This window comes from Bidens hawaiensis, unplaced genomic scaffold (assembly GCF_021521415.1).
Source record: "Bidens hawaiensis isolate Kalapana, Puna unplaced genomic scaffold, B.hawaiensis_p1.1 tig00002423_1, whole genome shotgun sequence".
Taxonomy (NCBI): domain Eukaryota; kingdom Viridiplantae; phylum Streptophyta; class Magnoliopsida; order Asterales; family Asteraceae; genus Bidens; species Bidens hawaiensis.
Window position 1 is genome coordinate 2,069,088 of NW_027491133.1, and position 23,890 is coordinate 2,092,977.

General features: G+C 35.1%; 1 protein-coding gene and 1 pseudogene across 1 annotated transcript; one reads left to right on the forward strand and one right to left on the reverse strand.

Moving 5' to 3' along the window:
- Positions 1-959: 959 nt before the first annotated feature.
- Positions 960-2,097, reverse strand: LOC143619232 (sugar carrier protein C-like; annotated as a pseudogene).
- A 16,608-nt stretch (positions 2,098-18,705) lies between these two features.
- On the forward strand, positions 18,706-23,468 carry LOC143619233 (ribosomal RNA-processing protein 8-like). Its single transcript, XM_077091210.1, has 8 exons — positions 18,706-18,828; positions 18,916-18,977; positions 19,053-19,104; positions 19,207-19,321; positions 19,504-19,598; positions 20,319-20,425; positions 20,499-20,613; positions 23,349-23,468. The coding sequence occupies exons 1-8, from the start codon at positions 18,706-18,708 to the stop codon at positions 23,466-23,468; spliced, it is 789 nt and encodes a 262-aa protein (XP_076947325.1).
- Positions 23,469-23,890: the final 422 nt, after the last annotated feature.

Below are 23,890 nucleotides of genomic sequence, written 5' to 3' on the forward strand. Positions count from 1 at the left end.
ACGTCTTTGAATTTATTTGACCTAAAGCTTTTCGACGAAAATTTTGAAAGGTATGCGTCCGTCACAAATACTGGTTATATTTTATGTAGTATGTATATTTTTGTGTATACACGTCTCACTAAGTATCTGTTAACCGGTACCATTGCAGAGTAAACAAAATAGAAACCCAACAAATTGATTTGGAAGCCCACAAAAGTTTTGGGCTAGTGTTTTTTTAACAAATTGATTTTTGAAACCAATGTTTTGAAAAGTTAAAAGCCTAAATCATTAAGTAGATTCATAAGAAAAGAAAAAAAAAAAGATTTTCCAATTTTGGTTATTCGGGTCGACTTGAAATTCATAAATTCAAATCCAGCTAAAACACCGAATCCGAATTTTGTTTTGGTTCGGATAAGTACCCGATTCCTAATTCCATTTCGTTATTTGATTTTTCCATATTTATGAATCCGATTAGATTAATTCAAGTAATGAGTGTTATACCATATACATATACATATTACAATTATATTACTACTTTTAGTTATAAAGATAGATATAAATCTGGTATTTGGCTTATATTTGCACTTCCACAAAACTTTACTTTTACTTTGTTTAATGAGACGGGAATTTATTATTAAAATAGAATGATTGACAAAATATAAAACTAGCGAGTACCCACAAATAAAACCAAGAATCCCCTACATCGATAGATTCAAACTACTAAACTTAATGCTGAAGTATATAAAACGTAACCTGGAATAATCGGATGAAGAATACGATATTTTGTGAGAACTGCTCACGACTCTTTTCAATATTATTAAAAACTAAAATCACAAATTACAATTAACTCTAAATCCTCTATTTATACTAATAAAAACTTGAACCCCAAATCTAATCCTACTATCACTACTCAAACTCAAATAAACTAATTAAAATGAACCAACATTTTCACTTAACCCTTCAACTTCATTTTAAGCTTGTTTCAGGATTAACTTCCAATATAAACTATTTTTCGCGTTCTTGATCATCCTTGTTGTTTGTCTCCTTTTTAACATCCGCCATTTCTTCATCAGCCACGGGAATAAACTTTTTCCAATACCAGTGTTCCTTCCAAATTCCGGCCATCTCTTCAATCGGAATTCCCTTGGTCTCCGGCAAAAAAAAGTAAACAACAGCCGTCATCACAACGACCCAAACCATAAAGAATATAAACAACCCAAACCTGAAGTATCAAAAACATGCAAATTAATATACACACATGCATGTAAAGATTATACAATTAAGTAAATACAGATTATAAACTAATATGTTTTAGTTACCTTAAATATCACAACAGTTGGAGGAAGATTTGTGAATGAAGAAGGTGAATAACATGTTAACTGAAACAGTAACACTTTGTGCGGCTGATCGGATCTCGAGTGGAAAGATTTCGCTAGGCACGAGCCAACCCAACGGCCCCCAAGACCACGCGAACCCGGCAATGTATATGCAAATGCCTATAACTACGAGCGCCGAATACCATTTCTCAAGCTCACCCGGGTTTCCGTTTATCCCAAACTTGTAACCGATTGCAAACGTGATCACAGCCTACAAAAATAATACAAATTAGATTGATTAATATCACAATTCAGTTCTTAGAAGAACAGCAATTTCAAAAAATTATTCTTAATTTACCTGACAAACTAACATTTGAATGCCTCCTTCAAAAACCAAAACCTTCTTCCATATTTATCGACCAAGAGGACCGAAACGATCGTTGCTATCATGTTAACCGCCCCGGTGATGAGTGTGGAAAGGAGGGACGCGTTGTCTCCAAACCCCATGGTTTTAAACAAAACCGGAGCGTAGAACATGAACACATTCATGCCGGTTAGTTGTTGAAAGAACGGAATGGCAACCGCAAAGACATGATGCGAAAAGAGCAGCCAGATACAAGGATGATGTGAACAAGGTTAAAGTTGCATTGTTAAACTTGCAGTATTGGTTGCTTGAAGCCTTCATCTCCGACTCCTTCTTGTAAACCTCTGGGAAGAACTCCTTCAGAAACGGTGCCATGGATGTCACGCCGCCTGAGATTCCGATATCGTAACCGAAGATCAGACCGCCGCCACCAAACATGTTATCGCCACCTTAAATGTGAGTTCGCCGGGGTAAGCTTTTCCATTACCAGAAGAGATCACACCACCACCACCCATTGTTGCTTAATAGAAGAATGAACGAATAACGAATTGCAAAAATACATACTACAAGGTTGTATGTATTTATAATAGATGAAATTAATTCTTGTATTTGAGTTGGAATCAAACGCCTAAATAATTCTATTTGTAGTATGGTCGGTTAATTCAGGATTTAATTTGTACGTGTTTATCTTATCTTTTAGTTTAATAAGTTTAAATACGTTAGATTTTGAATTACAAATTATTTTCTTTACATCTGGATTAAATTAAAATCTAACACAGTATTTTGTCATAACCCAAATAGGTCATTTATCCGAACCATATTCGAATTCGAGTTTACAAATCTTCAACCGACTTGACCCGAACAACCCAAACTTTAATAATAATCTTTTCTTATTAGAGGATGCATTTAATTTAATGGTTTTGGGCTTTAATTCCTTAAAACGTGGGCTTCTAAAATTAATTTTCTTAAAGATAATTGCCAAGTTTTTTGGGCTTTAAAAATAATTAAGTTTAAACTATCATGATAAATTTATTCACTTGTAACCAAGAGGTGCACAAACCAGTTTTAAAACTCAAAACCGGTTTATGATCGGTTTTGGTTCGGGTTGAAACCGGTTTGTTAACATGTTACGATCGGTTTCGATTCGGGTTTTGATCGGTTTCGGTTCGGCCGGGTATTGGCCGGTTTCGGTTCGGTTTGAAACCGGTTTTGGTGGAAAAATTACAAACCGGTTCTGAACCTACGGTTTCTATCGGTTCCAAATCGGTTTCTACATAATCGGCTTTAAACCAGTTCGGTTTCGGTTTGATTTTTAGATCGGTTCAGTTAACCGGTTTATTTTCTCACCTCTATTGTAACCTAGTTGCTTCAAAATATGATTTAGATGTGTTAATGTATTTAATACATATGAGTTAAGAGGTTTTAGGTAGTTGGATTCAAGTCTGGACAATATTAATCATAGAAAATAAAAAGACATGTTAATGTGTTATTAGTTTGTCTTTTAATTATGTCACGTGTTATTATTTCCAATGATTAATTTAATACAAATTAGTCAGAGTACGCCATAACTTACCATTTATTTGTTTTACTTTTCTCTTTTGAGTAACAAGTCAAACATCTTTATAATATTTCCAACGATTTTTTTGTACTTAGGGTAGCTCTATTTAGCATCATGGGATGGTTGTGCCTCTCAACTTATCAAGTATGATTATGAGTAGGATTTTTTAAAAAATTGGAATCCAAAATATTTCGGATATCTGAATTTTCGGATTCAGATAGTAATTCTGTACGTTTTCGGATATCTGACTTTGTACACTCCTAACTATGAGCATCCAATAACAGACTTTGAAGTGGAGCAATTCGAATTCGAATTCTTAGAACTCTCAACACTCTTTGACTTCTGAAAATTTATTTTTCTTCTAACAGTTTCTAAATCATTTGAGTGCAAACCTGTCATATTAGCTTTGAATCCTTGAGTATCTGTGTCCCGTTGTACAGATACTCGTGGTTTTCTAAAATAAGCATTTTGTTTAATCACTGGATTCAGTTGAAACTTGTTACCTTTCACCTGAGGGGCTTGTCTGTTAACAGCATGGTAGTGACACTTCTTTGCCAAATGCCCGTCGTTCCCGCAGATGAAACACGCTTTCACCCTTCTTCTAATGTCAACGTACGCACTAGCCTCATGTTGGAATTATGAAAATTTTTTCCATTCTTCTTGCCCCTTGGCACAGCCTTCTGATTTTGCGTGTAGTATGGAACATATAGACGATGAACACAAATTCTGGCTATATGTCCTGGCGTGCCACAGTGGTAACATGTTTGCCTCTTAATATAAGTAGCAACCGATGATTTACCAACACATGGACATCCGGAGGATCTATGAAGACGAGACTGTCCTTGTTGTGCTGATTTCTTACGTGTCTTCCCTTTGTTGCCACAACTCTGTGTATTATTATTAGTACAATTTTGAGTGTTGGTGTCATCTGAGTTTGATGACACGTTAGAATGAGATTCATTTTCACTAGCCTGAACCCTTTTACTATCAGAAGCAACATCGGTTACTATATCTGCACATGAAGTAGAAGCATCAAAATTGTTCACATATTTAAAATCAGGCTTGATTTCCTCTAGGGATCCTGATCCAACAGTTTCAGATTGAACCTGTTTACCGTACTTCATGTCCTTTATCTTTTCCTCCTGTTCTTTGGTGACAGGGGTATGGACATAATTGTGGTTGTAAGGTGGGGGAACTTGACTGTATCTTATTCCCTCACCTTCATTTTCCTTCCACCACAATTGGTTTTCAATCATTGAGTTAACTACTTTACTGGAACCATCGAATTTTTTAAAATCAAGTTCAGCCTTTTCAAACTTGCTTGTTAGATTCAAGAGTTCTAACTTTGAGGCTTCCAGTTTAGCAGTTAACTCAGCAATTTCTTGTTTAGCATCACGATGGTGACAGCTCTTTATGCTAAAATCAGACTTAAGTTTCTTAATGTCCTTGTTAAGAGATTCAATTTTGTCTAAAAATCCCTTTTCATTTTTCTTAAGTTTAAAATTCTCTGATTTTATTTCTTTCCATATCTCCACTTAGACTGTCATTATGAAGTTTATACATTTCTATTTTCTCACCGCAATTTAAGGAACATGGTTGAAAACGTATCTCAGACGAACTCATTTTCCCGCCAATTTTTTCGAAAAAATATGATGGCCAAAATTTTCAAGAAGAATGTCCCAGTCAAGAGAAGTGTCTAGGAAAAATTTCGTTTAAGACAAATTTTTCCGAATTTCCCGTCAAATTTCACCGAAAATCAACCGAAAAAAAATGTTTTCGCCAAAATTTTCCAAAATGAATTTTTTACTTATAAGGAGTATTCTGAAAAAATTTCGTTCAAAATTTTTTTTTTTTTTTTTTGGCTTCAATACTTCTTGATCGAGAACGGCTTTGACCGAGAACAATTGATCTTGACCGAGAACACGCGTTGACCAAAAACTCTTGTTGACCGAAAATGGATGTTGTTGACCGAGAACAACAAAACTTCAGCTGAGAACTGGTAGTCTTGGCCGAGAACTAGTATATTTGGCCGAGAACAAGTATATTTGGCCGAGAACTATCAAAGGTAGGCCGAGATCACTTGATTTGGGCCGAAAACTCTTGAATTTTGGCAGAAAGCTATGTTTATTGACTGAAAACAAGGGTGGACCGAAAACCCCAGATGACCGAGAACTCCGAGAGCTGTTGACTATGGCCGAAATCTCTGAAATACAGCCGAGAACACCCGAGATCACGTTTGACCAGTTAATTTTGGATGTAACTAAATACCTAAATCAGTGGAATTTAAATTATTTCCACAAATAATATAATCTTTGACCAAAACCACCCTTTCTTCTTCTTCTCTGATGATCTTCTTGCCGGAAACTCACCCAGACTACCAAACGTTAATATCTTGAATCCGTTGATATCACAATAACGAGCCTGAATAGGTCTAAGGCACTGATACCAATTGTAAGTCCCGTATCTGGATCACTACAATATGATATCAACCAAACGAGTATTGGTGCGGAATACCAACACTCGGTGATTCAAGAACACGAACAAGAACAAGTAAATAAACACGATGTTGCTTCAAAACACACATATATTAATGGAGGATAGAAAATCTGCTCCCAACAATTGCCCCCAATTTTTACTGTTAGCGCGTGACAGCTGTAAAAATTTTGAATTTTAAACACAATAATATCTCTGCGATGTGAAAGGGCGGCATGCGAATTGAGGAAACTCTATAACCGTCCTTTTAGGTTATAATTAACCCATTTCCATATTTCTAAATCACAATACTCTCTCCTTCGCTTGATATCCGGGTCACTTCCTTCTTTCTCTCGTTTCTTAATTTTTCTGAAGCTTTTAATTCGAACAACAATGAGGAAAAGAACCCCTCGATCGACATTCAAAATCCTAAATCAACTATTCTATGATCTAATAGGCCTATTCAATCACAATAATCAAAACATCAAGTAATGATTAAACATAAACCCTAAATCTAAAGAACATAATCAAGAGATAAAAGATCTATATGAAGCAATAATTAATAATCAACCAAGATAATAAACACTCATATGCATCATGAAAGCAAAATCAAGTCTTTGCTATTAAATTAACAAATCCATAATCAAAACAATAGTCCAAAGCAAGAATCAAATCAAAACATGTTCATCAAACCTAGGTAGACATGAAGTCTAGCCTAGAATAGTCATAATCAAAGACAAATAACTAGAACAAAGAACAACGAGACAAATCATGAAAGATAATGACAAGAACAATGAAAAAGAACGAGAGAAACCGTCTTAATCGACCCTTGAACAATCGTATGAAAGCTCTATGATCTTCTCTCTTCCTAGCCTCTAAAACACCTTCAATCTTGGCTCTAACCCTTGGAAAATCGACTGGAATGAATTGTCTATTCGTCTAGGTTTATATCTATATTTATATAACGAGCTGGGCCTTTAATTTGCAAAAGTTGGCTGATCAGACTACCTAGGCACCGCGCGACGGGCCTTGGCCTCCCCGATCGCGCGGCGCGGCGCACACCAGGAGGAGAATCCGAATTTTCTTGTTATTTTATTGCTAAATCAAGCTAGATCTCTTCCTTGAACTCCAAGCAACGATAAGAACCTTCTAGGTCTTCTTTTCCTTGACTCTCAAGCTACCATCTACATGAAAACAAATTAAAACTCTAAGTGAAGTAATCATGTAATCATTGAAGAGCAAAACAAACTTAAACTTTACATGAAATGATAGAAAGAATTAGATTTAACATGCAAAACACCAAAAGATATAAAACACGATAAACATCAAATAAACCTGACTCGACTCAAAACCTAAATTAATAAAAGATGAACGAAACATGAACTAAAACGAACTCAAAACATTAAATAAACGTAACTTTACAAAGGATTCGAGATGTATAAATAGATGTATATCAATAAATAACTTAAATACATAAATAACTATAACAAAAAACAAAAGTTAGAATGTAAATTAAAACTATGAAAACTTTGGAGGGCTAAAATGCAAAGCTAACAAAGTTTAGAAAAAAATGTTAGGGTTAAAATTAAAACACTTAAATAATTTTCTAGGGCTAAAGTGCACACATAATAAATTAAAGTTTCTTTTATTAAATTAATTACAAAAGTTAGATTAATGTATAAGCAAATGATTATACTAAATCCTCTAAGTGTATTATAAAAAGCATTTTTCCTAAATATTTTATTATTCTTGCACAATGAACGGTCCTAAAATATAATGTTGACATTATGCTAATCACGTTTCTCTTTAGGTATTTTCTAATAAATGTTATATTGTGTGCATGTTTTAATTGGTTGTTAATTTAATAAATAATGTGTCAAACTTTGGCTCAACTAACATTGGAGGGAAGTGTAGATTTTGGATGGAGGGAAGCAATGTCTCAAGTTCGAATTTGATCCCAATTGGGTTAAATGCAGCGGGCATGCGCAAAGCTTATGAGGGGGCAGGGGTGTCCTCGGTCACCCCATTTATTCGCTTCGTGAGGTAAATTTTGTGATATTAAAATTTTTTATAGGTATTGAGCCCAGTCACCCTTATGACTTATGTCAAGCTTCACCACTGGCAGTGGGCCTGTGAGCGACGGGTTTTCCCTGGAACTAGAGATGGCAGGCTTAGGCCACCCAACGTTGGCGGCAATCGTGGGCGTATGGGGTTCGCATTTTGCCATAGGTTTACATCAGGTAGCTAGGCTTTATTCATTGGTTGTTTAAAAACTTTCAATATATATATATATATAATGTAAAGATTGAATAGAGTAATTAAATAAATTGTCAATGCCGGTTGTCTAGTCATTTTTACTCAATCATTAGCGTCTATTTATTTATTTTTTCTTTATAATCTTCAAGTACTAAAAAGAATTTATATACAACAATAGTTTCATTTCACCATCAATTTTAGTCAGGCCCTTAACTTCATCCAACAGATCGTTAGTTAACCTCACATGAGGGGCTTCTTTTGTCATTTTAAATTATGATGGGATTTTTTTATGTCATTTAACATATTACTTTTATTAACCATAAGATGGACGTGTTTCTGGTCCACCACCGCAAAGAATCTCCGTGAACATCAAGCATGTTATCTTCATCAATAATGAAATCAGAATCTTCATAAGCATCATCAGTCCCTTCATCATTATTGTCAACATTAAGCATGTTCACTTCCTCATCCACTTCTCTGCCACTAGTTTTCAATGTTGTCTCCCATGCTTAATAAAAATGTCTGTCACTTTGAACCTATCAACATACTTTAACATATTAAGCACATCTGTGTCGTTACCTAAAGCCCTCAAATCAAAATCGAGATCAATTTTTCACCCTCAGGAATCCTAAAATGGCAAACTACCACATCTTCCGTTGAATAACCAATTTGTTGTATCATATCATCAAACACCTGAAGTGAAAACTTATATTGATCTATCATATCAACATAGCTTATCCGACCATTCACGTATCTTCTACCTAGGGCCTTCGTAAACCGTCCACTATGCTGGATCTTCAATGAGAAAATAGTAGGGTCTTCACCTAAAAGGCAAAATAAACAACAATAATTATTGATCATAATAAAAAATTGTGAAAAAAATGACCTAAAAACTCACCATATACTCGTATTGGATCAAAATGCTCCTAATCACTGCATATCATCCATAGATTAGTGTCCATTGTGTACGAAGTTAAACATAATAATCAAACTTAAACAAGTCTAGTTCATGCCTACATTTCTTCCAAACTAAGTCAGAACCTTAGAATTATTGGGATTGCCTTCTAACACCTCTCGAACTTGTTCACCACTCTTCTTTCAACATATTCCACCTTGAACTAGTTGGAACTTGCTTATGACTTCAAGAACACCAAGAATAGCTTTCTTGAACTTGATCCTCTTCCTTGATTGACCTCCAATTGAATAATGACCATAATGGGCATCCTACCATTTTATAGGCCATCAAACAAGCATGAGTCAATAATGAGTGGTTGACACGTTAGGGTTGTTTTTTGACACCTTTTGCTGCTGATAAGGGTAGTGAGACGGACCGTATAAAATGAGACAATCCGTCTCATTATTGCGGCCCGACCGGTCTCAAAAGACGACGCCTAAGACGCCCTGTCTCAAGGCATAACTTTGGGTTTAGGTTTTCTTTGATACGGAACGTCTATAATGACAGTCCGTATCATTCAACTTTTGCATAATTACAATTTAGACCTTGAACTTCAAGTTTGAAAAAATGACCAAATGGCTGTTCAACTTTGAAAGTTGGCAAAAATGGCCCGAAAGTTTTCAGGATGTTACAACCAGGCTCCTCAGTAGTTGACTTAGCGAGCCAACAAGGACCAGGCTATGTTTTTTCCCAATGTTAGTAAATGTTCACGAATCATCGGCTAAGCGTTAGTTATTACGGTATTTGATTTTAATTATATATTTTTCTTTGTTTATTGGTATAACATTAAGCATCGTTTAAAAAAATAACTTATAACTTTGTTACTCGTTAGGCCATGGGCCTTTCTATTTTGAATCGGCCGAGACATTTAAATACTCAAAGTCAGCCCTGATTAGAATAATTTACAGAAAATTATTATATTAGCTTTTAGCTATTATGAAGTATACCCTTTATATTTAGTTATTCTAACACATTGAAACACTTGTAAAATTTAACTAGCTGTTATGAAGTATACCTTTTATATTTAGTTATTCCAACACATAGAAACACTTGTAAAATATAACTATCTATTGCACGCTCAACAACGTTCCTGGATATTAAAACAAGAATATACAAAATCATCATAACGACTATCACTTCGACACAAAAAAACCTTATCTAAATATCAAAAGAACTTGGTATCAGTTATGCTCATTATGGTATCGATGCGGTACAAACACTTGCTATATAACTTACGATACAAAAAAGATACACTTTTGCAAATACAACTATGTTTTAACGAGACTTATATACTTTATTGGGAAAACAACTTATTTAACGTTGGGAATTAGATAATAATAATCATGTTATAACGGCATTTAAATGAAAATTATATACTTTATTGTGAATACAACTTTGTTTTACCATTTTAGCATAAATAAAAATAAGCATTTCGTAACATCATACTCAAAGTTAAAAAAATATCGTATGTGAAAATTATAAAATAATCAATATCTTAAATATATAAATAACTATAACAAAAAACAAAATTAGAATGTACATTAAAACTATGAAAACTTTGGAGGGCTAAAATGCAAAGCTAACAAAGTTTAGAAAATGTTAGGGTTAAAATTAAAACATTTAAATAATTCTCAAGGGCCAATGTACACAAATAATAAATTAAAGTTTTTTTATTAAATAAATTACAAAAGTTAGATTAATGTACAAGCAAATGTTTCTACTAGATCTTCTAAGTGTATTATAAAAAGCATTTTCCCTAAATATTTTATTATTCTTACGCACTGAACGGTCCTAAAATATAATGTTGACATTATGCTAATCACGTTTCTCTTTAAGTATTTTCTAATAAATGTTATATTGTGTGCATGTTTTAATTTGGTTGTTAATTCAATACATAACGTGTTAAACTCTAGCTCAACTGGCATTGGAGGGAAGTGAAGATTTTGGATGGAGGTCGCAATTGTAACAACTCAGGTTTTCTTATAATATATCGAATATCAATACTCGACCCGTTTTCGTTTTTCGGTAATTTTAATCAATAAAACATCACAATTATCGAGTTAATAATACTATATTATTAACTGTTTATTATATTTATTTAATATATATATAAATGTAAGGCCCCGTTCCTGGTAGCCCTACTTTAGCGTCGGATTTACTCATAAACACAGTTCTACAAATCAGAGTTTATTAAAACCTTTCGCAGAAAATAAAACATCAATAATTTATTACGAAACATTAAATCTTTCCTTTGATACCATAACCCAAAACATTATATTAAAACCTCTTGTCTTCTATCATCAAATGCCAGCCGTTCAATCCATGTCATGTGCCAACCTCATGCTAACTCTTTAATCAAATCACCTACATGCATACTAAAAGTCAGCTACGCTGAGTGAGTTCTAGTTAATCAAGCAACTTATCATACAACCACTACATGCATCATATACGTATCCGAAGACATATAGTCCACTATCTAACCTGCTCACCTTACCACTTAGCCTCTTATTTACACCTACCACTTTGCCACTTTGCCACTTTAATAACGTATAACGTTATGCCACTTTGCCACTTTGCCAATTTAATGACGTAGTCACGTATAGGCTTACCCTACCACGTACTATCGTCATGCCACTAACACTCTTACTAGACTCTTGCCACTTCTAACACGCTCTACCTCTACTTGTCTACAACACGCTTCATATCATTTACATAATAAGCAAGTCACATCATAGCATTCATACACACTAAAAACCACTTGGCACTCACTATCCTTGGCGATACGTGCAATATCCAAAGATCGTGCACGTACCGACAACATTATATAATGGCTACCTCGTATAACATCTATAGCATACACTTAACTTAAGGTAAGTGTATTCACACTTCACATCGAGTATGCACACAGCCCCGAAAACATAACAAGGAAATGGGGCTAGAAACTCACCTGAACTCGGCTACTTCTTCTGCTAACAATTACTCCTTCTCGAGTTGTGCGCGTCTAACTGTTTAATAATTGAATATCAAATACCACCCTAGCCACTCTTAGTGCTACTTAACTAGTCTTACGCGTCTAAGCCGGTTTTACTTCATTGAATCATTACCCGGTTAGTTAATCGTTACACGTTAACCTTTAAAGGCATCTTTCATAATTTATCAAATTCCAAGGACTATTATGTAATTATCTCATTCTTTCCAAGTCCAAGGACCATTTCTGTCATTAGGTTAACCTTCTAGTTCGTTACAGTCCCTTAAAGATTTGGATCTCATTTGTTACTTCTATCTCGGGATAATTCGTTACTTTAATACGAATTGACCTTTATAGCGAACTGAACCCTATAACGAATGAGACCCTTGACGAATGGCCCTTCTTTAACGAATTGAACCCTTCTAGTTTGTTATCTTCTTTAACGAATGGCTATAACGAATTAAAGGTAATTCGTTATCTTCTTCCCTTAACGAATTGAACACGAAGTAAGTCTAATTCGTTAGGTTTTCTTTAGCGAACCTCTTAGAGAAACACCTCTAGTTCGTTAACTTCCCGTTAGCGAACTAGGGTTAGGTCAGAACATTTCCTGACAATATCTGAACCTCGTACCAGAATCTCCGGCGCCGCCTTTCCGGCGCCGCCATTGCCGGAATAACGGGATCTCGCCGGAAAAGCGAGATATCGCTTGTTTCACCACCATTTTCACCGTTTTTCATCCTGTTCGATCCAGATCTGAGCTAGGGTGACCCCTAAGCTCATCTTAGGTTCGGTTTATACCCGATTCCATCCGGATCTCATGACTTAAACGGTTTAATGGTGTTGGCTCGTCGTTTCGTGACTAAATCTAACGGGTTTGTATCTCTACAATAACATACTATCATTACCTCGGGTCGGAAATCGATCCTTCTTCTTCTTCTTCTTCTTGGTTTCTGCTAGAGAGAGAAAGAGTGGAATGAGAGAGAACTAAGTGTGTGTTTTGGGTGGTGTATGGAGTAAGAGAAATGAAAGATAATTGGTGATTTAAGGTTTATATAATTATGGATCATGGGCTTAGGCCCATGGTCCTTCCCTCTTTCCTTCATAGCCCAAGTCCATAACCCATATACATTACCCAACACTAGCCCGACCCATACCAACTCCTACTCTATTTATTTATTTCCCGATAACCCGAGTAAACTTTCCCTCTATTATTAAATAATATAATTAATATTATTTTGGAAATTTCGGGATGTTACAATAAATAACTTATGTAACATCCTAAAAATTTTAATGATGAATAAAGGAAGTTATGTTTAGTGATTTCGTGTAATTAATTAATATCGGGTAGGGAGCGGGTCTTGGACGTGGATTAATTGAGATGGGTTAAATGAGAATGGGATTTCAGAGATATAAATACCCCCAAAATCCCAGAATATCTTCATTTTCACCAAACTCCCTAACACCCCAAAACACACACACACACCACACGCATACCGCCGCCGGCCGGCCGAGCCAAGGGAAGAGTCGGGCAGGTCCGAGAGAGAGCGATTAGTGTACTAGCAAGTAAACGAGATCCAAACAAGCCCAAAAAGGTATGATTCTTGATCTTTGAAGTTTAAAGATCCAAGCTTTTTTAGTGTATAAGCGACCGAAAATGGTCGGGAAGCGTAGTGGGTGATATTGAACCATAGCAAGGGTGTTAAAATCGCTCAAAATGCTGGAAAGAAACCGAACAGCGGCTGTCTGGGCAACTTCGCCTGCATCTGGGCAACTTCGCCTTCAAAGCGATGAACTTCGCCTGCAAGCTAAGTTCGCCTGATGACAACTTCGCCTGATGACAACTTCGCCTAAAGCCAAGTTCGCCTGATGACAATTTCGCCTAAAGCCAAGTTCGCCTGATGACAACTTCGCCTAAAGCTAAGTTCGCCTAAGGTTTAACTTCGCCTAAAGCTAAGTTCGCCTAAGGTTTAACTTCGCCTAAAGCCAAGTTCGATTAGGAAGTAAACTAAAAATCTAATGAAAAATGTGTTAAGACAGTTAATGGAAATAAAATTTTTCCAAGCTGACCTGGCAGCTCGACCCCAGCTAGGGCTCTGCCCCTTGGACCCTGCTAGGGGCTGCCGCCCCTAGACCCCGCTGCCAGGGGCGCTGCCCCCGGACCCCCGTTCGTTGTGGGTCATATAAAGATAGACATACATTATGAGAAGTGATAGTTAATTGATACGTATACTTGTTATACAGTCAGCCGTGCACAACTGAAGAAAGAAATTACGATTAACGGTGAACGTAACCGTGTTCAGGTGAGTTTCTAGCCCCATTCCTTGTTATGTTTTCGGGGCTGTGTGCATACTTGATGTGTTGTTAATACATTTATCCTAAGTGATAAGTGTATGCCCTATGTGATATATGTGTTATGTAAGAATGATTGCTTGATGGTACGTGAACGATCTTCGGATATTGCACGTACTGTCAGGTTGTAATGCTATGTATAAGGTAAGTATAATATGAATGCTTATGCGTATGAACGTGATAGAGATAATAAAAGAAGGAAATAATGATGTATGGTCGTATGGTTATGAAAAGGGGTACCGAGCCCTAATAATACTCGAGGTATGATGTATGGTTGTATGGTTACGAAAAGGGTACCGAGCCCTAATAATACTCGAGGTATGATGTATGGTTGTATGGTTACGAAAAGGGTACCGAGCCCTAAAAATACTCGGGGTATAATGTATGGAACGAAGAGGGAATCGAACCCTACTAATATTCGAAAACTAGGGACCAGACCCTTATAATATCTGTGATGTTAGGGAATCGAACCCTTCTAATATTCGAAACTAGGGACCAGACCCTTATAATATCTGTGATGGTAGGGACCAGACCCTTATAATATCTGTGATGTTAGGGAATCGAACCCTTCTAATATTCGAAAACTAGGGACCAGACCCTTATAATATCTGTGAGGTTATAGGGCGAAAGGCTCTTTAAAACGTATGATTATGTATGTAAAGAAAGTATGAAGGTAAAAATGAAAGTAAAAGCACTTAAGTGTGTATGAAAGAAAGTTAAGAGGTTAAGTATGAAGTGTAAAGAATGTATTGTATGATTATGTGATTAACTAGAACTCACTCAGCGTAGCTGACTTTTAGTATGCACGCAGGTGAGTAGGATGAGACAGCTGGCTTGAGCGGGGACACATGGCAGAAGAATAAGAGCCTGGCATCTGAAGACTTACGATGTTTTAATTTTAATGTTTTAATGTGAAAGACAAAGGACGTTTTGAGACAAGTTATGAAATATTGTAATGTTTTATGAAAGTTTTATATTCCGCGTAAATGTTTTAATTAACCCTGATATTTAGAACTGTGTTTATGAGTAAATCCAACACGAAAGTAGGGTTACCGGTAACGGGGCCTTACAACTTACATTTATATACCATTTACACCCTAAACTATACTTTAACCCCATTATATATCCACATTAAAACTACAAGGACCATTTTGTAAATCTGATCTAAACTTTGTATTATATTATTAATCCAAAACCCAAACCCATATTTGAACCCGTAAACCGTCCAAACCGTTTACCTATTTTTTTTCTTGATCAATAATCTTCATAGTATAATCAAATTGAATCCTCTAAATAGTTTCCTTGCCTTTAACGAATCACACCGACGTTTTAATTTAAGAAAAATCGATCAAATAGATCTTGGAATTTATAATGAATAAACCGTCCTAATCTAAATCGCTAATATTCCATTAGCAGTTCATCATAATTCAATTAATCTGATCTGCACGTCCCTTCACACCTCGCGTATCAAACCCCCTTGTTTAATTAGATTAGTGTGGCCTGCAAGGACGTTAACAGTTTACGTTATATCTGTGGCTTTATCTTCGCCGTTCTTGATCAACTGAGCATCGTTTATGGTAACTAATTCATTCAGCATGTTCGCTTTAATCTATTTATTAAAAACCCTAACATCAATTAAGAAACCGTATAACATATTAACGAATTGCATATTCTAGGGATTATTGTACAGCTTGGGGATTATCAGTATCTGTTTATAAATTCTTGTTCTTGTATGTTAACCAACCGGCTGGTGTGTGTGTGTTCAAACCATGGAACCGGCCAGGGGCGCGGGTTCGAGACCCCTTGGACACGGTTTTTGTTGTTTATTTTTTTAAAGGTTTTTAATGTGTTAATGGTTATAATAATTAATGTTTAATATAAAATAAGCGATAAATTATTAAACCAACACTACTAATTCTCGTTGCCTCTTCGTTGAACGTCTTTACAAACTCGTTCTGTGTATATATATATATATATATATTATATGTATTATTTTTAAACGAAAATATAACAGACATATTTAAAACACGTTAATAATATTTTTATCGTTTAACTTCGTTAACGAATCAAAATGCATATTTATTTAGATATTATTATTATAACTATTTATTAAAAAAACTTTTGTGTTATAATTATTTATTTAAATATTATTATTACAAGTATATTTGATTAAATTTATTTGTATAAAGTGTGTAATTATTTATTCTATCAAGTATAAAATTGATAGTATTTTCTAATTAATATAAGTAATCGTTCCTTCAAACAACGGGTAACAATAATATTGGTTTTTGCAATAATAATAATAACGTTAGAAATCCATCGATCAATTAATAAATATTCTAATCTCAAACATAACTCAAATCGTATCGAAACCCCAAATCCATTATTCGTATTGTATCTATTATAATTAATTTATATTCTTATATATAACTAGGATTCCTCGACGGTATATCTCGAAGGGTTTATCTTTCTCACATCATCACTTGTATTTTGGTTCATCTAATCAGGTGAGTAATCACTACTGCTGTCTTATTGTTTTTAAATACATTTAGGGACTTATGTGTGCCTTCTATCAAACTCCATTTTTACATTGTACTATCAAATACAAACTGTTAATATTTGTATTGTGTATCAATTGAACGACTACTTGTTACTTGTTATTTGATTTTGTGTTTATTTATCGCATTTAGAGTGGTTCATCATATTAATCACATTATGTCGTGTTGGGGATTTCTACAATCGTATATCTTAGGAAAATTTGAGAGTCGTGAAACACTTTCAGATCAAAACTATTTGTTGGTTCCCAAATGTTTTGATCTAATAAAACTCAGATTGAGTACAAGAATCTGTATGATGATTGAGAGAGTTTCTGAACCAGAGCATCTGTCGTATGATCAAGGGTAGTTTTTAATTAGGGTTGGGCAGTTGTAACTGCCTTTGCAGTTATCTGACTTTGAATTTCAAAATCATAAAATACGCTGTGAAATTTGTAACTGCCTTTGCAGGTCGACCCAGCCAGGGGCGCTGCCCCTTGGACCCTGCAAGGGGCTGCCGCCCCTCGCACCCTGCTACCAGGGGTATTGCCCCCGGATCCCACGAAGGGGGTGTTTCCTCCTTGGAACTCCCATGACTTAGGGGCTTCGCCCCTAAGTACCAATAGGATTATAAATTATAATAAAATCAAATAAGTGTGCACCCCGCACCCAACTTATTTAAATTCGTATTACAGTTCACTTGATCAACAAGTTAATCCTTAACTACACTAAAATCACTAACATGTCGTAGTGTCTGACGTCCGATCGCATAACAATGGTTTCACCAACAACTCAATTATGGTAACCCACACCCGATTTTCATGGCAATGGTTTAGCTAGCTCATCTTTATTTGTTTACAATGTTACATGTTATGGTTTGATTGTATAGACGCACATATAACATTTTTGCACCTTATTTATATATTTATATATTGTATTCTAAAACTGGTGGTTTTCTCACTTAACCTCGTGTTGACAAAAATATCTATTTTGTACGCATTTGCAGGTTATCAGGTTGGATTGTTTACCAAGATGAAGATCACGTAGAGATGTCTTTTAGGATTTAAAACTTATTCAAGATTATTAGATTAGTTTTGTAATTTATTTATACTTGATATGCAAATTGTATATTTAAATAAATTAAATAGATATTGTCAAATATTAATTTGCATGATAGTACCTTGTGAGATGTGAACAATCAGTTCGCGCCCCGACATTTTCGCCTTAGGTTGGGGTGTGACTGCAATGTCTCAAGTTCGAATTTGATCCCAAACGGGTTTAATGCAGTGGGCATGGGCGAAGCTTATGATGGGGAAGGGGTGTCCTCATTTACCCCTTTTTTTTTCGCTTCGTGAGGTAAATTTTCGTGATTTTAAATTTTTCTATAGGTATTGAGCTCGGTCACCCTTATGACTTATGTCAAGCTTCACCACTGCCAGTGGGCCTGTGAGCGACATGTTTTCCCTAGAACTAGAGATGGCAGGCTTAGGCCATTAAAATGTACCTTAAAATTTTGTACGATAAACCATTAAAAACCGATATATAGCACATCCGGATGCACTAATAAGTAAAAGTTTGTTATAACAAAAAGTATAACTACATGGACGAAAATGATCATTTTAGTAAAAGAAACATAAAAAGAACCTAAATCTATCTAGCCGCCACTATCTTCTTCTTCTTCGTCGTCGTCGTCTCTCCCGCCTCAGAAAGTAACGACTAATCACCAACCAAATCACGATCGATGTTATGTTAAGGAAACGTGTTTTGCAGGTTACGAGTTCTCGAGACCGATATTAATCAATAGGTGCGACTCAATTAAATTAGTTTTTGGAACGCTAATTTGATTGCCGCCTAATTAGCATTTCAATTTTTGTTTCCTTTTGTGCGTGTGTGTGTGAAAATCAATTATATATTTGTGTATGTATGTATGTAGGTTAACAGAGAAGAATATATAATGAATCAAGACGAAAGTCGAAAGCGTAAGCGTAAGAGTGGAGGAAACAACCACCGCCCCCAAAATAAAAAACCCCGAACCACTTCCACTGCTGCCTCCTCCTCCTCGTCTTTCCTTGAAAAGGTCTTTTTTTATTACTTTTTATTACTATTACAATTACAATGTGTTGTTTTTATATATAATGTGAATTTGTACTTGTTGATGCTGCAGATGAAAGCAAAGTTATCAGGAGGTCATTTTCGTATGATTAACGAGAAGCTTTATACCTGCTCGTAAACCCCCTTCCTCATTTTTTATATTTATTTTCAACTCACATTTCAATTATATTATCATTTATATGCATACAGTGGAGATGAAGCCCTTAACTACTTTAAGGAAGACCCTTCCTTGTTTAACGCCGTAAGCACTTCTGTTCTGATGAAACTATCAAAATATTCTAAAGAAATGTGAAGTTGATTACCTAATAATGTTACACAACTAATATACAACTCATGTGCCCAGTATCATACAGGATATCAAGAACAAATGGCACGTTGGCCCGAACTACCCGTTAATATTATCATCAAGTGGCTAAAGGATCACACCTCTTTTTTAGTCGTTGCTGATTTTGGGTGTGGTAAGAACACTTTTTTACTTTTCTAGAATTATATAGTATGTTAAAACTACTTGGAGTTGCCTGTGGCGGGAATTTGTACATTATATATCTTCAAGCTGACTATCAATGCACGAGCGAAAGTTAATTTTTTTATCTAATGTTAAATGTTTGATTCACCATGGTCACATTTTGGTGCATAATAGGCGATGCACGGCTTGCCAAAGGTGTAAAGAATAAGGTCTTTTCTATAGATCTGGTTGCAAAAGATCCTTCAGTAATCGCTTGTGACATGTCGAAAGTAAGCCTCTCATCATATTTTCTATAGTTTTTAATAAATTTATTCTAGACCTTGAAAAATCCCATTGGTCACACATGTATGCTCTGGGTATTGGTGATCTGATCCCAGTCCCATACTCAATTGTAAAGCCATGTCTCATACCCGCCCCACTACCTATTAGGTATAGGCAGGGATACATTAGTACGTTAAAAATATACCCATAAGGATTTTAAGTACATTTTATTCTCTTTCTATTATAATTTTTGCATAGTTTTTATGTTTTAAACATCAATAAATTTCATAAATTTATAAAATCTAAAAGATAATTAGTAGCTCGTAGCCTACCAATATAATTAATATCATCAAATTACATATCTTAAAGGAAAATCATTTTATACGTAATGAAGCTACTAGAATGAAGCATTACTAGACAAGGGTTAAAGGTAAAAAGGTTTCAGATTATATGATTTGGGTATATATGATTCGATAAATATGGTTTTTTGCATAGTTATTGTTTTTGCATCAAAAATTGCACAAAGAGTTGCACGTTAAATATGTTTACCACTTTACATTACTTTGAATGTTTTTTTTTTTTTTTGTTAAAATGATTTAAGATGTTTTCATGCTTTAAGATGGCCTTTTTTTAATTATACCTGTTGGAGATAAAATATGTCCGAATGGATCTGTTTATTATTAAATGGGCTGATATTGCCTCTTCTACGTTGATTTAAAATCTTGCAGACACCCCTTGATTCCTCGTCTATCGATGTAGCGGTTTTTTGTCTTTCTTTGATGGGGACCGATTTTCCCAATTTTATCAAGGAAGCACACAGAGTGCTTAAACGGAAGTATGTATCTATCTTAATATCAACTATCGTTTTGTACACTTTATTATTAGGATTATTAATAGTTTTGTTACAGTGGTTGGCTTTTGATAGCGGAGGTGAAGAGTAGATTTGATCCCAACAATGGTGGAGCAGATCCCGATACATTTGTTAAAGCTGTTTGCAATCTAGGGTTTACTTCTGTATCCAAAGTTAGTTTATCTTTTCTGAAACTTTTAGTAATTATCTGGGGCAGGGCCGGCTCCGAGAAGGCGGAAATTTTTTTGGGTCTTAAGTGAAATGAACATTTTGTTGGTTTAAACAATTTAATTTTAAACGGGCTTACTTGGTTATGATTTGAGTTGTTTAAAAAACTTTTGTATAAATATAAACTTAAAATGTTTCAAATAAGAAAAGAATAGAACCCACAACCTCTTGGTTAGATGTCATACCTCTTTGCCACTAGACCAAGCTAGTGGTCATGTAATTGTGTTGAAACATTGATTATACATACATATATATATATATATATCATCATCAAATCATCATCATCAACGTACTCAGTATATCCCACCAATAGCAAAGCTATGGTAGGGTCTGAGGAGGGTAAGATGTAGGCAGCCTTACCTCTACCCCATAGGGATAGAGAGGCAGCTTCCGGTGAGACCCCCGGCTCGATAGTAGTTTTGCATCAAGCCTTAGACATAAGGCACATAGCACTCAATCATCGGGACACCGGCTGATCGGTGCATGTACCCTTATCTTTCAGCTATCAACGCCACTACATGATGCCTGATTAACCGTCCGTCACTTTTAACGTTATTTTCACGAGATTAGTAAAATAACGTCAAAATTAGTGCAATTTCACTTTTGCCCGCCCGAGGGTTCACACATATATACATCATATGTGCGCACCGCAAGCAGGGCTACATATATATATATATATATATATATATATATATATATATATATATATATATATATATATATATTATTTTGAAAAAAAAAATCCTGGGCCTAGCAGGGTGTCGGGCCAATGGCCATCGACTACCCTGCCTCCCCTCATGGTCGGCTCTGATCTGGGGTTTGGGTTGTATAAGGCCAAAATGGGTTGTTTTTACTTTTTAGCACAGGTTAGAACGGGCCTGTCGGTTCAACCTGCTAACACTCTTTTATCAGTTTTATAGTAAACATTTTATTTTATATTAAATGAACAAACTTAAACTCACGTGACGAAACAAATGAACGTAAGCGAATGAACATAAACGAGCGTAAATGAATGAACGTTTATGAACAGTTATATGTTTATGTTCGTTTATTTAACAAAATGAACAAAAAAATTGTTCATGTTCATTGGTTTATTAAATAAATGAACACAAACGAACTTCCTGCTGAGCAGGTCACGAACTGTTAATTGAACGTTTGGTTCATTTACATGCCTAATAATAATGTTTTTTGTTTTTTTTAACGAGGTAGGGGGTTGTATGCATAAAAGATGCCCTTTCGTCTTTCCCGTTTCACTCTTTTTTTTTCTTTAATTTTTTAGTCACTTGACTCGTTATGGATACAATATATTCCAAATGTGACACGCTCATAAGTAAATATGTGAAGATGATTTTTTTATAGTTTTTAACATGATTGTTTATATGCTAATTTATGTTTTAAATTTCAGGATTTCTCAAATAAAATGTTCATTCTTTTATACTTTAAGAAAAAGGTTTGACAGTCTTATTTAGCTCATTTAATTTTTTTTTATTCATCATGAAATGAAGGCTAACTGGTTTCTGTGACTTTTTTTAGTCAGATAAAAGTTCTAAGGAGGGGATCAAATGGCCTGAATTGAAGCCATGCATATACAAGCGTCGCTGGCTCTGTTTCCATTGTGCTAAATGCTTATTAGGTGCTTCTGTTTTACATTAAAAAGGTTTTTTTTTAACTTGATTTGCTCTTTTTATGTACAAGTAGCTTGTATTTAAAGTTATTTCTATGTTTAATCATTATTGTTATGATATGGTCGTGAATTACTTTCATCATCCCTAGTGCTTCCTGTTTGGTTATGATTAAACATGTTTTAACTCTGATAGGTCAAATTTGGCTGAATCATTTGCTGATTTTGACCAAGTACAACTGTTTGCCAGTATCAATCAAGTTTGATTTTGAACGAGCATGTGTTACTATGATAATATGATTTTAACCATCTTTGAGTGATCAACTATTTGTTGTTGATGGTGATGAATGAATAAAAAATGACCGTGGTTGACTAAATCACTATTCATTGTTTTGACTTTTTATTTGTTATCATTACATAAATCATATTTTTACAATAATGTTCAACAAAGGCTTGTTTTTAAATTTGTTTTGTCTAGAAAGTTTCCATTTATAGTCAAACTAGTATTTCGTCCCCAGCGTCGCGGGGGGAGGGGCAATCGATTTAAATGTTTCCAATGCAATAAAGAAGTCAGTTTGAATGCAGACACACAAACTCTTACAAAAGATTAAGGTTTCTACATATGTTTAGGTTAAGGTTTATAGATATATGATTACAAAAGTTGAGAGAATTGTATGTTAGGTAAATAAAAACAAAAGATTAAGTACCACGCTAACTCAATAAAATACAAAATCACAATGTCAAGTTTAGTTGAAATCGTATATGTTTAAAATGTATGACTTGGAACCAAACGTGTAACTTCTATTCTCCGTTTCTCTCTAATCTTCTAGCCAATATTACACAAATTCAATAGTAAAAAACTCAGCAACCGGTACCAACTTTCATATAAAAAATATAGAAGACAAAATAAATACTCTAAATCAAACCCCCAAACTGAAACTGAATAAAGTAAATATAAGTGGTTGAAAATATGTGATGCATTTGAAGTACATGTTTTATCTGCACAAAAATGACATAAATAATCCAACTCTTTTATGTGTTGTGTATATTTGCATAAAGGAAGAACAAACAGAGGCCGACGGACGACCGCCGCCACCACCGCCGTCCAACACTCTTTTCCACCACCGTCTTACCACCGCTATAAGCAACCGTAAATCCACCGCCGCCAAGGGTTTCTAAATGAAACCCAACAACAATCGAAATCGGAGCAACATATGTTGCACAACATCACTGAGTTACTTCTGCCACCATGGTACACAACCGTAAATGGCCACCGTCCCACCACCACGACACGGCGGTGGTTGAAGACGGTGGTACCTTAGATTGAAGACGACGGTGACGATGGTGGTGGTGTTAAAGCCGATGGTGATGAAGAGTCGAAGTTGTGGCCACGCTTGAAGACGGCATTGACGATGACAGTATCATGGTGGTTTTACCATTTTGATCTCTCTCCATCTCTACTTTGTGTTTATGAAAGTGAAAAGGAACGGTGAGGAAGGCAGAAAGAAAGCATAGCAGAGAAAGGTAAAAGGTAAATGAAATTAACAACACGTGTAAGCAAAAAGGAAATACTTGTCGTAAAACTATTAATAAACACCACC

Bases quoted from the DNA above. Each gene is read 5' to 3' on its own strand.
- LOC143619233 (XM_077091210.1), top strand. From the start codon at position 18,706: ATGAATCAAGACGAAAGTCGAAAGCGTAAGCGTAAGAGTGGAGGAAAC. The intron at 18,829-18,915 runs GTCTTTTTTTAT...TTGATGCTGCAG, and splicing joins CCTCGTCTTTCCTTGAAAAG to ATGAAAGCAAAGTTATCAGG. The intron at 19,599-20,318 runs GTAAGCCTCTCA...AAAATCTTGCAG, and splicing joins TCGCTTGTGACATGTCGAAA to ACACCCCTTGATTCCTCGTC.